The sequence below is a fragment of the Bidens hawaiensis genome, unplaced genomic scaffold (assembly GCF_021521415.1).
Source record: "Bidens hawaiensis isolate Kalapana, Puna unplaced genomic scaffold, B.hawaiensis_p1.1 tig00016822_1, whole genome shotgun sequence".
Lineage (NCBI taxonomy): Eukaryota > Viridiplantae > Streptophyta > Magnoliopsida > Asterales > Asteraceae > Bidens > Bidens hawaiensis.
In genome coordinates, this window is record NW_027492548.1 from 242289 (window position 1) to 257314 (window position 15026).

At 37.5% G+C, this 15026-nt stretch overlaps 1 protein-coding gene across 2 annotated transcripts in view; it reads left to right on the forward strand.

Moving 5' to 3' along the window:
• The first annotated feature begins 3089 nt into the window (after positions 1 to 3089).
• Positions 3090 to 15026, forward strand: part of LOC143552185 (disease resistance protein RUN1-like) — a 271952-nt gene continuing 260015 nt past the window's right edge. The window contains exons 1-3 of one of the 2 annotated variants that reach the window (XM_077042462.1): positions 3090 to 3711; positions 3838 to 4939; positions 5110 to 5391. In XM_077042462.1, the coding sequence (XP_076898577.1) occupies positions 3971 to 4939; positions 5110 to 5391 (1251 nt within the window). In that variant the 5' untranslated portion in view covers positions 3090 to 3711; positions 3838 to 3970. Of the gene's footprint in view, positions 3712 to 3781; positions 4940 to 5109; positions 5392 to 5485; positions 5831 to 15026 lie in introns of those variants that run through there. The other variant, XM_077042463.1, reaches the window with a different exon arrangement.

The window sequence follows — 15026 nt, forward strand, 5'->3', positions numbered from 1 at the left end:
ATTATTTAGGGTTTTGTTCGTGTTTTGGGCGTTTCAGAGCAGTAATCGATCGAATCAGAGCTTGTTATGCGCGCTTCGAACTTATAATAGAAGAAATCAGAGCTTCAAACTCGCAACAGAAGTATCGATTTTATGAGTTAGGTTTAGCTCGCAATTAGAGTTTTCTTCGTCCAGTTTGATTTCGTGAAACAGGGGTTTTGAATCATACACGCTCTTTGATAAAAAGGAAAGGAAAATATAAAATTAGATGTGGTTGATCCCTGCGAAAGAATAAAAGGTTGTGTTTTAGGGGGTGTTTGGCCTAACTTTTTTTAGCAAAGCTTATAGCTTTTTTAGCTTTTTTTTTTTTTTTTATAAAATAAATTTTATTTGGTGTTTGGTTTAGCTTTTTTGGCTTAGCCTTATAAGCTTATATAAGCTAATTTGTAGAAGCTTATTTGTTTAAGGGGGTAAATTACTCATTTGCTTTCAAATGGTGATGGATTAATAATATTGAAGTAACTTATTACTATAAAAAATTAAAAATGATGGATTTAATAACTTATTAAGATGTATAATCAACTTGTAGAATATAAGTTAATTCAAACACTTAAAAAAAACTTATTAAATGATATAAAATAAGCTATAAGCTTCAAAAAGATATAAGTATAAGCACAAAAATATAAGCTAGGCCAAACACCCCCTTAATAGAAAGGGCTAGGGAGTCATGCCATGTATGTACTGTAGCATAATAAATACGGGTAATTCAACACACCAGAATTCATGTACTCACTTAGAGGACGTACAGTGGGACTATAAATTAAGGGCGATATTTGACACGTGACACCATCAAAATCATAAACTAGTGGCATTAAAATTAATTATCACTTCAAATATGGGCTAAGCCAATATGGCATACGCAAAGTGCCATTAAAAAACCTAATTTAGTGGCATACGCAAAGTGTCACTAAAATCATAAATTAGTGACGTTAAAATTAAGTGTCACTAAAAATGCCATTAAAACCCTAAATTAGTGGCACAAGAGCTAAATGCCATTAAAAGCGCGTCACACAAGATTTTAGTGGCATACACAAAGTGCCACTAAAATAATAAATTAGTGGCCATAAAACTAAGTGCCACTAAAAATGTGTTATAAGCTCATATGGCATGCACAAAGTGCCATTAAAACCCTAAATTAGTGGCACAAGAGCTAAATGCCATTAAAAACGTGTGACACTAGTTTTTTAGTGGCATACGCAAAATGCCACTAAAATCATAAATTAGTGGCACTAAAAATAAGTGCCACTAAAAATGTGTTATAAGCAAAGATGGCAAGCACAAAGTGCCATTAAAAACCTAAATTAGTGGCATAAAAACTTAATGCCATTGAAAATGTGTGCCACTAAATGGCCTTTTATTTGTAGTGGGCTTTGAATCCAGTTATGTAAATGAACCTTCACAAGAACTAAAAGACCCATTAACTCCTACGATGGCAATATTTGACAACTGAACATGTCTATATAAGGTTTTCTATTTCCTGCGAATTTACGGGTGTTACTGTTTGTAACATCCTAAGCAAATCTCATACCGGGCGTGTACATGAGATATCTTTGGTTCATAAGTAAATGCCACTACTCTTAAATCATCAACGTATTTTGGGCTTAATGTTAGTGGACGAGAAGAGAGCTCCATAGTTAAGCATTCTTAGGTGGAAGTAGTACTAGGATGGGTGACCTCATGGAAAGTCTTTACATGGGCAACCAAAAAACAAATCTATGAGCTCTTCGTTGGCAAAACGGAAAATATTAGTGGTGAGAGGGGTCGGATGTTACAAGAGGTATCAGAGTCACTCTTGTGCCGTTCGGGATGGTGGGGAAAACCTCATAAGAGACGGTGAGTCCCCGGGGGTGTCGCGAGATACGTCTTAGGCGAATCCCACATCTTGGATTGGATGGTGGGGCAAACCTCATCGAGGACGATGAGTTGGGGGGGGGTGTAACATCCTAGGTAAATCCCACATCGGTCGTGGACATGAGAGATCTTTGATTCATAAGTAGATGCCCCACCTCTTAAGTCACTAACGCGTTTTGGGCTTAATGTTAGTGGACAAGAGGAGAGCTCCACAGTTAAGCGTGCTCAGGTGGAAGTAATACTAGGATGGGTGACCTCCTGGGAAGTCTCTACATGGGCAACCAAAAACAAATATGTGAACTCTTTATGGTCAAAGTGGACAATATTGATGGTGCAAGGGCCGGATGTTAAAAATACTGTTTACACGCATACCGACGACAGGTTATGTGCATATAGGCACTGGGTTGGACGTCTTATATTAACCCATTCAGACGAAGAGTAACATCAACTCATTCTGACCTGTTTAAAAAGTAACAAACCATTCTGACTTGTTTGAAAAATAACACACCCCATTCGTACCTATTTCATTAGAAATGGTTATCTTAGTCAACCCACTCTAATCCATTAATGAGGAACAACCACCCTTGTCAACTCAAAAACAAAAAAAATAATGAAAAAAGAAAAACATATAAACCAAATTTTGGGATGGTGGGTCAAGTTGTCGGTTGCTTATAAGATTTCATTTCGTTTACATATAAATTGTAACTAAATTCCATGTTTTCGTAGAACCATCAAAATAAGCAATTTGACTCAAGTTTTCCCCTAAATAAGCATGACGTTTGATTTGCATTATAAAACTAGTCAAATCCAAAAACAACCATTCAAAAAAGGCCATGTAAGTGGAGTTGGCTACGCCAACTATAATTTAGCCGACATAGAAAACCTTGAAAAAGTACTAGGGATCCACAAAACAAATCCAATCAAAACAATGCGCTTGTAATAAACCAGCTAAATTTAGTGGCTTATTTTCTTAACCGGCTAAGATTTAGTCATTCATGCTATGGGCGTTGTTTTCTAGACCATTGCACTTATATAAAAAATTATGTCGTCTACTATTTAGCTGGCTCCATGTACATATGTGGCAAGTTTTGATGGGCTCTTTTTAGATAGGCCTAGTATTTAAGTGCAATTAGTCCATGCCAATTTTTATGATAACTTAGGTCAATTTGCTTATTTTGGTAATTATCCATTTACATTTATCATTTTGAACACCTTTTATGTAATGTGTATTGACAATAAATAAACCAGCTGTTAAATAGTGTGTTGAAAATCTATTATATTTTGTCACTTTTATAGTTCATCTGTAATACTTAATTATAGTGAGATCTGTAGATGCAGTCATATGGAACATCTTCAACAACAATACCGCAGGGTTATGATGTTTTCATGAGCTTCCTCGGGGAGGACACTCGTATGGGTTTTACTGGCCGTTTATATGACGCCTTAATTCGAAATGACATTAGAACCTACAAAGATGACAAGACACTTAGAGATTGGAAAGCCCATTGCTTTTGAGCTCCTAGAGGCCATAGAAACATCAAGAATTGCCGTCGTGGTGTTATCTAGCAATTTTGCAACCTCAAAATGGTGTTTGGAAGAAATTGCAAAGATTGCTATCTGCATGAAACGAGGCAATCTGATTGTTATTCCTATTTTTTACCACGTGTCTCCTTCTGACGTGCGCCATCAAAGCAACTGTTTTGAACAAGGATTTGCCAATCATGAAGCCGATCCTGAAATTGCACCACAAAAGGTAGAAACATGGAGAGCTGCTTTCAAAGAAGTTGGGGCTGCGTCGGGATTGCATGTGACAGAACACAGGTAGGGTCTTACTTTCTTTTTCAACATTGTTATTGTAATTTGGATAAGCGATTAAACTTAAGAATCTTAACGTAACTGGTCGGCCTGGCTCTTTTGATGACCTACCCTCCTGTCTGATTATTGCAGTGTTGAAGCAGAGGTGGTAAGGGACATTGTGAGCGAAGTTTTAAGGAACATACCTGATACAATGTCAGTAGATCTTCCCAATAGTCTAGTGGGAATCAAATCACGAGTGGATTAAGTTAAAGGAATACTGATAATGGAGTCCAGTGAAGTTCTTCTTTTAGGGATTTGTGGGATGAGTGGAATCTGTAAGACTACTTTAGCCGAAGCTATCTGTAAGGACATTAAAAATAAGTTTGACAAAACTAGTCTCATTGAAAACATTAAGGAGATTACCAAACAAGATGATAGTACCAATTTGTGCAAATTCCGACAGAAACTTCTTGATGACCTTTTAAAGGAGAAAAGCACTCGCGTTGAAAATGTTGGTCATGGACAAAATTTGTTAGGCACGAAGCTACGTGGTTTGAAAGTTGTAATCAGATTGGATGATGTTAATCATGTTGATCAGCTGACCTATTTAGCTAGGGGGCTTGAATGGTTTGGGCCTGGTAGCAGAATCATAGTAACCACAACAAATAGAGATTTGTTGATGTCGCATAAAATTAATGATCTGTATTGGTGTGAGGAAATGAAACCTGATGATGCTTTCAGTCTCTTTTCTCAGTCAGCTTTTGAGCAAAGCCATCCTGCACATGGTTATGAAAAGTTGTCTGATGACATTGTGAAGCTAGCTGGTGGTCTTCCATTAGCTCTTAAGGTTTATGGTAATCAATTACGTGGGAAGGATGAAAATTATTGGAAAGATATGTTGGAGATGCTTAAAGAATATCCGGAGGAAGAAGTTCTAGGAAGGCTTGAAGTAGTTTATGCAAGACTGAATGAAAATCAGCGTTATGTCTTCATATATATTGCATGTTTCTTGAAAGGAAGAAACAAAGATTTGGTAAAAGATATACTAAGGAATATCGGTTTGTACTCTGAGCGTGGGATTACTGATCTTATTAACAAGAGTCTCATAACTATCAATCCTGATGAAACCGTGTGGATGCATGATCTGCTGCAACAAATGTGTTGGAAAATTCTTCGCATGGAAACACATAGATATGATGGGAAGCACATTGCAATCAGGTCTCATGACGATACATTGAATTTAAACATTCGGGTAAGAAATTATACGAATATTATTTATATTAAGATGTGTAAAACTCTAAAAAAGTAGTCCATCTCTGATTTTGCAATCTCCAGTCTTATATATTTGTTAAAATTATGTTTGACATGGAAGTCTTCTCTTTTCAATCTCTGAAATTTTGATGTTGTGCTTATTTATAACAGGGAGCTCGAACTGTTGAAGTGGTTAACCAGGATCCATACAAAGGTGAAGTGAGTGATTGCTTCATTGATTCTACGTGTTTCTTGAAGATGACAAATCTAAAATTTCTCAGAATTCGTAATGTACAATTCCCTAAAGGACTTAAGTATCTTTCCAATGATCTAAGAATTATAGAATGGTATGGATGTACTTTGCAGTACTTGCCTTCAAAGTTCGAACCAAAAAGCATTTATGAACTTGAAATGTGTTCTAGCCAACTTAAAAGTCTTTGGAAGAAAGATTTAGTAAGTCGTTCTCTGTATAACCCATTAATATATGTATATATATATTGTCATGATTTGCAAGGTAGAAATTGACAATTTCCCTCTCTTACTACAGGAGCTGCCTAATTTGAGATCTATTAACCTTAGTTTCTCAATGAATTTGACTGGCATCCCAAACTTGAGATCAACACCGAATCTTGGGAAACTAAATCTGGAAGGCTGCACGAGTTTGACAAGCCTACATGAATCGGTTCTTCTCCATAAACATATATATTACTTGAATCTCAAAGGTTGCACATGTCTTCAAAGCCTTGGAAAAATTGTATGGAAATGGAAGCTCTTGAGGCACTTGTTCTTTCTGGCTGCTCAAAACTTGAAAATATTCCTGAGTTTGGAAATAACATGAAGCGCTTGGAGCATCTGTATGTGGATGGAACTAGAATTATGAAACTACCAGAAAACTTGGAGGAATTGTGCAATCTAAGGAATGATGGGAAGTATGTTTATATATATATAACCGTGTTTTATGTGGATTATCTTGAGATCAACAAAATCTGTTTTGTTGGGAAATATGTTTATATATAAATCTTGAGTTTCCCAAGATTTAGTTTCCCAAACTTGAGATCAACACCGTATCTTGGGAAACTAAATCTGGAAGGCTGCACGAGTTTGACAAGCCTACATGAATCGGTTCTTCTCCATAAACATATATATTACTTGAATCTCAAAGGTTGCACATGTCTTCAAAGCCTTGGAAGGAATTGTAAGGAAATGGAAGCTCTTGAGCCACTTGTTCTTTCTGGCTGCTCAAAACTTGAAAATATTCCTGAGTTTGGAAATAACATGAAGCGTTTGGAGCATCTGTATGTGGATGGAACTAGAATTATGAAACTACCAGAAAACTTGGAGGAATTGTGCAATCTAAGGAATGATGGGAAGTATGTTTATATATATATATAACCGTGTTTTATGTGGATTATCTTGAGATCAACAAAATCTGTTTTGTTGGGAAGTATGTTTATATATAAATCTTGAGTTTCCCAAGATTTAGTTTCCCAAACTTGAGATCAACACCGTATCTTGGGAAACTAAATCTGGAAGGCTGCACGAGTTTGACAAGCCTACATGAATCGGTTCTTCTCCATAAACATATATATTACTTGAATCTCAAAGGTTTCACATGTCTTCAAAGCCTTGGAAGAAATTGTATGGAAATGGAAGCTCTTGAGGCACTTGTTCTTTCTGGCTGCTCAAAACTTGAAAATATTCCTGAGTTTGGAAATAACATGAAGCGCTTGGAGCATCTGTATGTGGATGGAACTAGAATTATGAAACTACCAGAAAACTTGGAGGAATTGTGCAATCTAAGGAATGATGGGAAGTATGTTTATATATATATAACCGTGTTTTATGTGGATTATCTTGAGATCAACAAAATCTGTTTTGTTGGGAAGTATGTTTATATATAAATCTTGAGTTTCCCAAGATTTAGTTTCCCAAACTTGAGATCAACACCGTATCTTGGGAAACTAAATCTGGAAGGCTGCACGAGTTTGACAAGCCTACGTGAATCGGTTCTTCTCCATAAACATATATATTACTTGAATCTCAAAGGTTGCACATGTCTTCAAAGCCTTGGAAGAAATTGTAAGGAAATGGAAGCTCTTGAGCCACTTGTTCTTTCTGGCTGCTCAAAACTTGAAAATATTCCTGAGTTTGGAAATAACATGAAGCGTTTGGAGCATCTGTATGTGGATGGAACTAGAATTATGAAACTACCAGAAAACTTGGAGGAATTGTGCAATCTAAGGAATGATGGGAAGTATGTTTATATATATATATAACCGTGTTTTATGTGGATTATCTTGAGATCAACAAAATCTGTTTTGTTGGGAAGTATGTTTATATATAAATCTTGAGTTTCCCAAGATTTAGTTTCCCAAACTTGAGATCAACACCGTATCTTGGGAAACTAAATCTGGAAGGCTGCACGAGTTTGACAAGCCTACATGAATCGGTTCTTCTCCATAAACATATATATTACTTGAATCTCAAAGGTTTCACATGTCTTCAAAGCCTTGGAAGAAATTGTATGGAAATGGAAGCTCTTGAGGCACTTGTTCTTTCTGGCTGCTCAAAACTTGAAAATATTCCTGAGTTTGGAAATAACATGAAGCGCTTGGAGCATCTGTATGTGGATGGAACTAGAATTATGAAACTACCAGAAAACTTGGAGGAATTGTGCAATCTAAGGAATGATGGGAAGTATGTTTATATATATATAACCGTGTTTTATGTGGATTATCTTGAGATCAACAAAATCTGTTTTGTTGGGAAGTATGTTTATATATAAATCTTGAGTTTCCCAAGATTTAGTTTCCCAAACTTGAGATCAACACCGTATCTTGGGAAACTAAATCTGGAAGGCTGCACGAGTTTGACAAGCCTACGTGAATCGGTTCTTCTCCATAAACATATATATTACTTGAATCTCAAAGGTTTCACATGTCTTCAAAGCCTTGGAAGAAATTGTATGGAAATGGAAGCTCTTGAGGCACTTGTTCTTTCTGGCTGCTCAAAACTTGAAAATATTCCTGAGTTTGGAAATAACATGAAGCGCTTGGAGCATCTGTATGTGGATGGAACAAGAATTATGAAACTACCAGAAAACTTGGAGGAATTGTGCAATCTAAGGAATGATGGGAAGTATGTTTATATATATATAACCGTGTTTTATGTGGATTATCTTGAGATCAACAAAATCTGTTTTGTTGGGAAGTATGTTTATATATAAATCTTGAGTTTCCCAAGATTTAGTTTCCCAAACTTGAGATCAACACCGTATCTTGGGAAACTAAATCTGGAAAGCTGCACGAGTGTGACAAGCCTACATGAATCGGTTCTTCTCCATAAACTTATATATTACTTGAATCTCAAAGGTTGCACATGTCTTCAAAGCCTTGGAAGAAATTGTATGGAAATGGAAGCTCTTGAGCCACTTGTTCTTTCTGGCTGCTCAAAACTTGAAAATATTCCTGAGTTTGGAAATAACATGAAGCGCTTGGAGCATCTGTATGTGGATGGAACTAGAATTATGAAACTACAAGAAAACTTGGAGGAATTGTGCAATCTAAGGAACGATGGGAAGTATGATTATATATATATAATCTTGTTTAGGTTGAAAACTTGGAGTGATTTGAAGTATGTTTATTATTACTATGCAATCAGCCTTGGAGTTTGCGTACTATACAAGGATTTCATACGGTCTCTGAAAGACAAGAATGATGGGTGGTTGAGTGTAAAGTTGGCACTGGAGCAAATTCTGGTCAAAAGTAGAGCTGGCAATTATCACAATTATCAAGAGATGAAACAGTATCTCCAGGATCTTGAAGCTGCTCAGAGTGTTCGATTTTCAAATAATTTTATCACAATGTTTTTGTCTGTTTGTAGGAGAGCATTTGATTTTTTGTCTTCCATCACAATGCAACACTCTCACAAACCCGTAAATGAGTTACGGAGAAGGTTCAGACAGGTTGTAATACTGAGAATGCTTACAACGAAAGAGTTGGCTAAAATATCAAGCATGCTAATTGCAGGTGTTTTATGCACACTGGCTGTGTTTATGGGTGATTTTGAACGTCTTATGTCTATGAGTCCAACTTCCTCTATATGGCTATATGTTTTCGATGCTTTTACTTATGGAAAAGATAAGTTCACGAAGGATGGATGTTTTATGATGAAACCACATTACAATTGTGAGTTGCAGATCTCGGAATTCTCTCGCAATGGAATTCTTCTACAACAATTGATGAATACCATGAGTCGCTCCGATTGTTTTACCAAAGAGAATGAGGAGGAGATGATGAGTGTAATTGATAAGCTTCAGAAGAACATTCATAAAGTCTCGTCTACCATTCAAGAGATGAGTAGCCATGCTGACCAGTATTGTCACGATATAGAGGAGGCGAAGAAGCACGTTGCATTATTTTCTGAACTTTCAAAGGATCATAATATTATATCCATGCTGCCATTGTTTAATAGAAATTAGATGAATTTTGTCACCTAATTAATCTTGTTTCGGTTGACAATAATGGTTTATGGTTTTATGTACAATAAGGTTTCACATATGCAGATTGATATGGGTAATAACTACATGCAGTAGTGACTCTTTTATTATTGCAACGTACTGAAAGTAGCAAAATGGATCAAAATAACTAATTTGGTCAAACGGGTTTAGTTGACTGGTTGACCAACAGTTTCAGAAATAACCAATATAATAAATTTAGTTATATAAATTAAAACTTATTAACAAAATGTAATTTAAAAACCTAATTTTATGGCAACTTTGTTTATTAATATTATAATAGTTTCAGTAAAAATCTTATAACTTGTTACAAATAATCACTGGTCCACCTTAATCTTGTCAATTGGGGTAACTCAATTTTATCTGGAAATTTCATGCTGGTATAATATTCATAAGTGCACTACGTACAATCTGTCAAGAATACACCTTTTACATGAAATAACTTAATAAAGGATATGATTTTGAGTCGTTAAGCTAGTTTAAAGATACTGGGAGTTTGGGATTGAAAAAGAAAATCTTATGAAGCGACTTTTAAGATTTTTAAGTTCGGAAATTATTTGAATAAGGTTTTTTTTGGGTTACAAATTCGAACCTAGTTTGGTACTCATACTTTTAACAACTAGTAGGTTGACCCGCAGCGACGCGGAGGTGTTTGTACGATGGTTGTGTTTCCGTTTATGCAAATCGCAGCTCGCAAGTCAGCAACGCTTGCAACTGACAAACGGTTACCAACAATAATGGCAGTTGTAGAGGTTGATCCTGCATCTTTCACATATGATTCTTTTTTGATTTTATGAACTCCATGTCTGTGAAACTGTACGACTTGGATATAGCTTATGTGTATCTAATACGAACTTTGGATGTTTAATAAGACTACTAAAGAGACTGTTTAATGTATTCTGCAGGGCGAACACCACCATGACCATCAAATACTCCAAACAGACCAACCAATTCTGCATCCACACCATCGATTCATGTTTATAATAATCCTCCATTGAAGATCTTCTCCCAGCTGAGCTGGCATGACCATCAAATACTCCAAATATTTATAAGGTTCGAAAGCGTTAGCTCATTGTGGCTACAAATAAATTGCCATGCCAAAACAATGAACACATCAATATTTTTTGGATCATCATCGCCTTCGTATCTTTGACTTTCAACCGGCCATTTAGATTTAAAAGTCAAAGCCATAAAATTAGGGTGAAAATCAGTTGCGATTTTCACAATAAAAGGCTCAAGCGAGCATCAAAGCCCTCGATGCTCAGCTACGCATCAACATGAAAGTTTCACAAAGCTCAGAGCAATAGTTCATTAAGTCATTGTAGCTGCAAATAAATTACCATGGCAAAAGAATGAGCACAACAATATTGATACATATACACTTTCCTATAATAACCAGAATGAAATAGGCAATGTACACCCATTAGAAACGCAAGGTACACCCCATGCAACACAAACTTAGGCGATCATTAAGTTAAAGCGAACCAAGGATGCCCCTGTTTCTAGAATGAATCTGATATTGATTGTAACCGAAACCAAGGCGGTAACCACCAAGACATCACCGCCACCTAGGTTCCACAGGAGAACCCGACAGGGACTATGATGAAGATGGTGTTGGATTTAATGGTCGGTTCGGGTCAAGTCAATGCTGAACGACCCGAATATGACCCGGTATGGGTTACACCGAGGGTGACGAAACATAAACTCACTTAAATGTTAACTGGGCCCTACACAATAATTAATATGCTAAAATGGTGGATTAGGCTTTATCTTGATCATTGGGCTTGAAGCCCAATGGGTTTATATTTGGTTAAACCCTAAATCATTTACAATATATAGTATACTATTTATACTTAATGTTTTTAACCTAATCACATACATATCACAACATAAACCCTAGCCACCATCCTTAACATTTTCCGGCAGCCGCCACCTCCGGCCACCGGACCTCCGGGCCGCCGTCAACTTGCCACCACAGTCGTCCCTTGTTCACCACAACCACCACCGCCGTCCTGTACGAGCCGCTCCGCTGGTGTCACTGTTGCTTTAGCTGCAAGCTGCAGCCCGTTTTCCGGCGACCTTTGTGCGATTCCGGCTAACCCCGTTCTTCCGGCAACCTATAGCTGCCGTGAGCTGCTGCCGTTAGTTGATTGACGTACGCCGGCCACCACAGCTGTCGGATCTGATCTGTTTCACATCCTGCCGCCGCCACATCACTTGCCGGAATATCCGCCGCCGTCGGATCTTTGGTTGGTCGTTCGATTGTGTCCTTTTCTAGCTTGTTTCGTTAAGCCCTCGGTGTCTTCCCGGTTTCGATAACTGAGGTATATCGATAAACTAGATCTATGGTTATTTGTTATTCGATTATTCGTACTCGTATAAAGTTGTAATCGGATCCGGGTTTTGGGTTTCAGTTTTGGTTCGTTTAAATCGTTTATTTATTCGCTGCGTTTTATATAGTTCGTTAATATATGTTTGTATATTAATATTGACTAATAATTATTAAACGAAACTATTAACTAAAACGGGTTTAAATATTTGACCGTTTTCGTTCCGAACCACCGTTGAAACCCAACAGTGGTATCAGATCCGCAGTTACAACGTACGAGTCGATCCCGGTTCGTTTAAAACCGGATCTACATCTTAAACTTTAAATCGTTTAAAGTTTTGATCTAGATTTATTTTCGGGTGATTTTAAATTTGGTCAAAGTTTTGTTTATTGTATTTGACCAAGTCAAAACGACCCGAAATTTTATTTATTTTGAATATGTAAATCCGGCCCCGACCTATGTTTGTTTGGTTGTGTTTGTTTGTTGAGCTTGTTTTTGGCCATATGGATGGTTCAAAAGTTGTAAACGGTTATTATTTATTTTTCGGTTTTCTTTTGGCCATAAAGATGGTTCAAATTTGTAATAGGGCAAATTATTGTTAGTTTATAAATTTGTAATAAAGAAGACGCGAAGATAACCGAGGACGAGCTCAAGGATTTCTTGGAGTTAGTGGGAGTTCGGGCAAGATGACGGGATGCACGAAGAAGTCCATCCTTGTGGTTGTTTTGTGTTGTGAACCCTTGACCCGATCGGTCTCCCTAATTGGCTCTAACGAGACCGATCACCTTTTGGCCATAAGGATTTACATATTATTATTTGCTATTGTGGTTGCTTGGATTGTTTATAATAGGATTATAATTTTCGCCGACCTAATACCAAATAAATTTGAAAATAAACATTTTATTAACCAATTATGTTTTGCAAATTAAAAACGTTTTGATTTCCAAAACTAATAACTTAATAGATTTCTATTAACTTAAAATTGGTTAGCCGTATCGTGACAAATTTAGTTTTAATAGGTTATTTAAAACTACGTGTCCTGAGAGATGAAGGGTTCATCAATTCGTCCCGATAATAAATACAGGAAAATTTGACTTACTCTATTTGGTAATTATAAAATTAATCCCAATTTAAAACCAATAGTTTATGCCAATCCTACTACAAGTCACACTTAAGGCATACTGTGAAATTTCGAGTGTTTGGAGCTACATCACCGCACTTGTTTTCTAGCCTATCCCATCAAGGTGAAAGCATTTCGTTGACACATCCGGCCCTTTCACACGTTACTATACTAGGACAACTATTACTTTACTCTCATGTTACGTGCTAAAGCTGTCTGGAGACTTAAAGTGGGCAAAGATGAGGCTAAACGTATCTATACAGACAATCGTTGTCTCTACAGGCCTCATAACCGAGAGTTGTGCTCTATTCACAATTGGCAATCGTTGTCAGTCTGCCTAACCACTTATTAGTGTTGTGTGCTACAGCTGCCTTTAATAACTGGAAGCCGGATTCTCATGCTCCTATTTCATTAATGTTATTGGGTCATTAATAATGGGACTACAACGTCGAAAATACTAACTAAATTTACTTTTGCTTATTAAATCAGATGTCGTCAAACGAAAACTCACCCTACGCCCCTAAGACTATCCTTGAGAAGGATAAACTGAACGGTACCAACTTCATCGAATGGCACTGCAACTTGAGACTTGTTCTCACCATGGCAAAGCGCCTGTATGTTCTCGATATACCTGTTCAAACCGAGCCTGAAAACAACACATCCGCTGCTCGAAAAGTTCTTGAGAAGCATAAGGATGACTCGGCTGATGTCTCCTGCATTATGCTAGCCACCATGACTTCTGAGCTTGCTAAAGGCTTGGAAGACTTTGGTGCGTATGAGATGCTTGAGCAACTCAAGGGGTATGTTCCAGAAACAAGCCCGTGAAGAACATTTCGACACCATGAAACAACTCATTAGTTGCAAGATGGCAGAGGGGTCTCCCGTCAGTGCGCATGTTCTTAAGATGAAGGGGCACATCGATCAGCTCAAGAAACTTGATTATCCCCTGCCTGATGAGATGGCAGCTGATTTCATCCTCAACTCTCTCCCCAGCTCATACGACCAGTTCGTAATGAATTTCAACATGAATGGCTGGGTGAAGACAGTGCTGGAGCTTCACAACATGCTCAAGACGGCTGAGATGAACATTCCTTCAAGGACCAATCAAGTTCTTATGATCCGATCTGCTGGTGTGAAGAAGCCTAATCCCAAGAACAGGGGTTATAAGGGTAAAGGCAAGAAGAATGTTATCATTGCTGCCCCTCGTGCCACCAATTCTAACAAAGGGGTTCCAAAGATACCACAGCCGCCCCCTGAGGAGTGCCAGTGCTACCGATGCAACCAAATAGGACACTGGATGCGAAACTGTCCCGAATACCTTGCTGAGATCAAGATGAAAATAGCCAATGGTGAAGGCTCTTCTCGAGGTATTTCCATATATACGTTATTGAAATTTTCACTGTCTCTAGCAACACATGGGTATTTGATACCATATGTGATTACCACATCGTTAATGTCTTGCAGGAGCCTGAGAAGTAGAGGAAACTGAATAAAGGGGTTCCAAAGATACCACCGCCGCCCCCTGAGGAGCGCCAGTGCTACCGATGCAACCAAATAGGACACTGGATGCGAAACTGTCCCGAATACCTTGCTGAGATCAAGATGAAAAGAGCCAATGGTGAAGGCTCTTCTAGAGGTATTTCCATATATACGTTATTGAAATTTTCACTGTCTCTAGCAACACATGGGTATTTGATACCAGATGTGATTACCACATCGTTAATGTCTTGCAGGAGCCTGAGAAGTAGAGGAAACTGAATAAAGGCAGCACGGAACTCATCGTTGGAGATGAGAAGAGAGTACCAGTTCTGGCAACTGGAGTTTTTCATTTTACTTGTCCATCTGGCCTAGTTTTTCATTTGAATAATTGTTTGTATGCTACTGGTTTGACCAGAAACATCATTTCAGTTTCGTTGATTGTTTGAACAAGATTTTAAGTACGTTTTTAATGGCATGGCTATTTCTGCTTACTTGAATGATATCTTTTATTTTGAGGCTAAACCTCGAAATGGTATTTATGAGATTGATGTTCAAACTAATAATAACGTATATCATCTTTCAAAGCGTATCAGATCTGGCATCAATGATACTATTCTATGGCATTGCCGACTTTGCCACATAA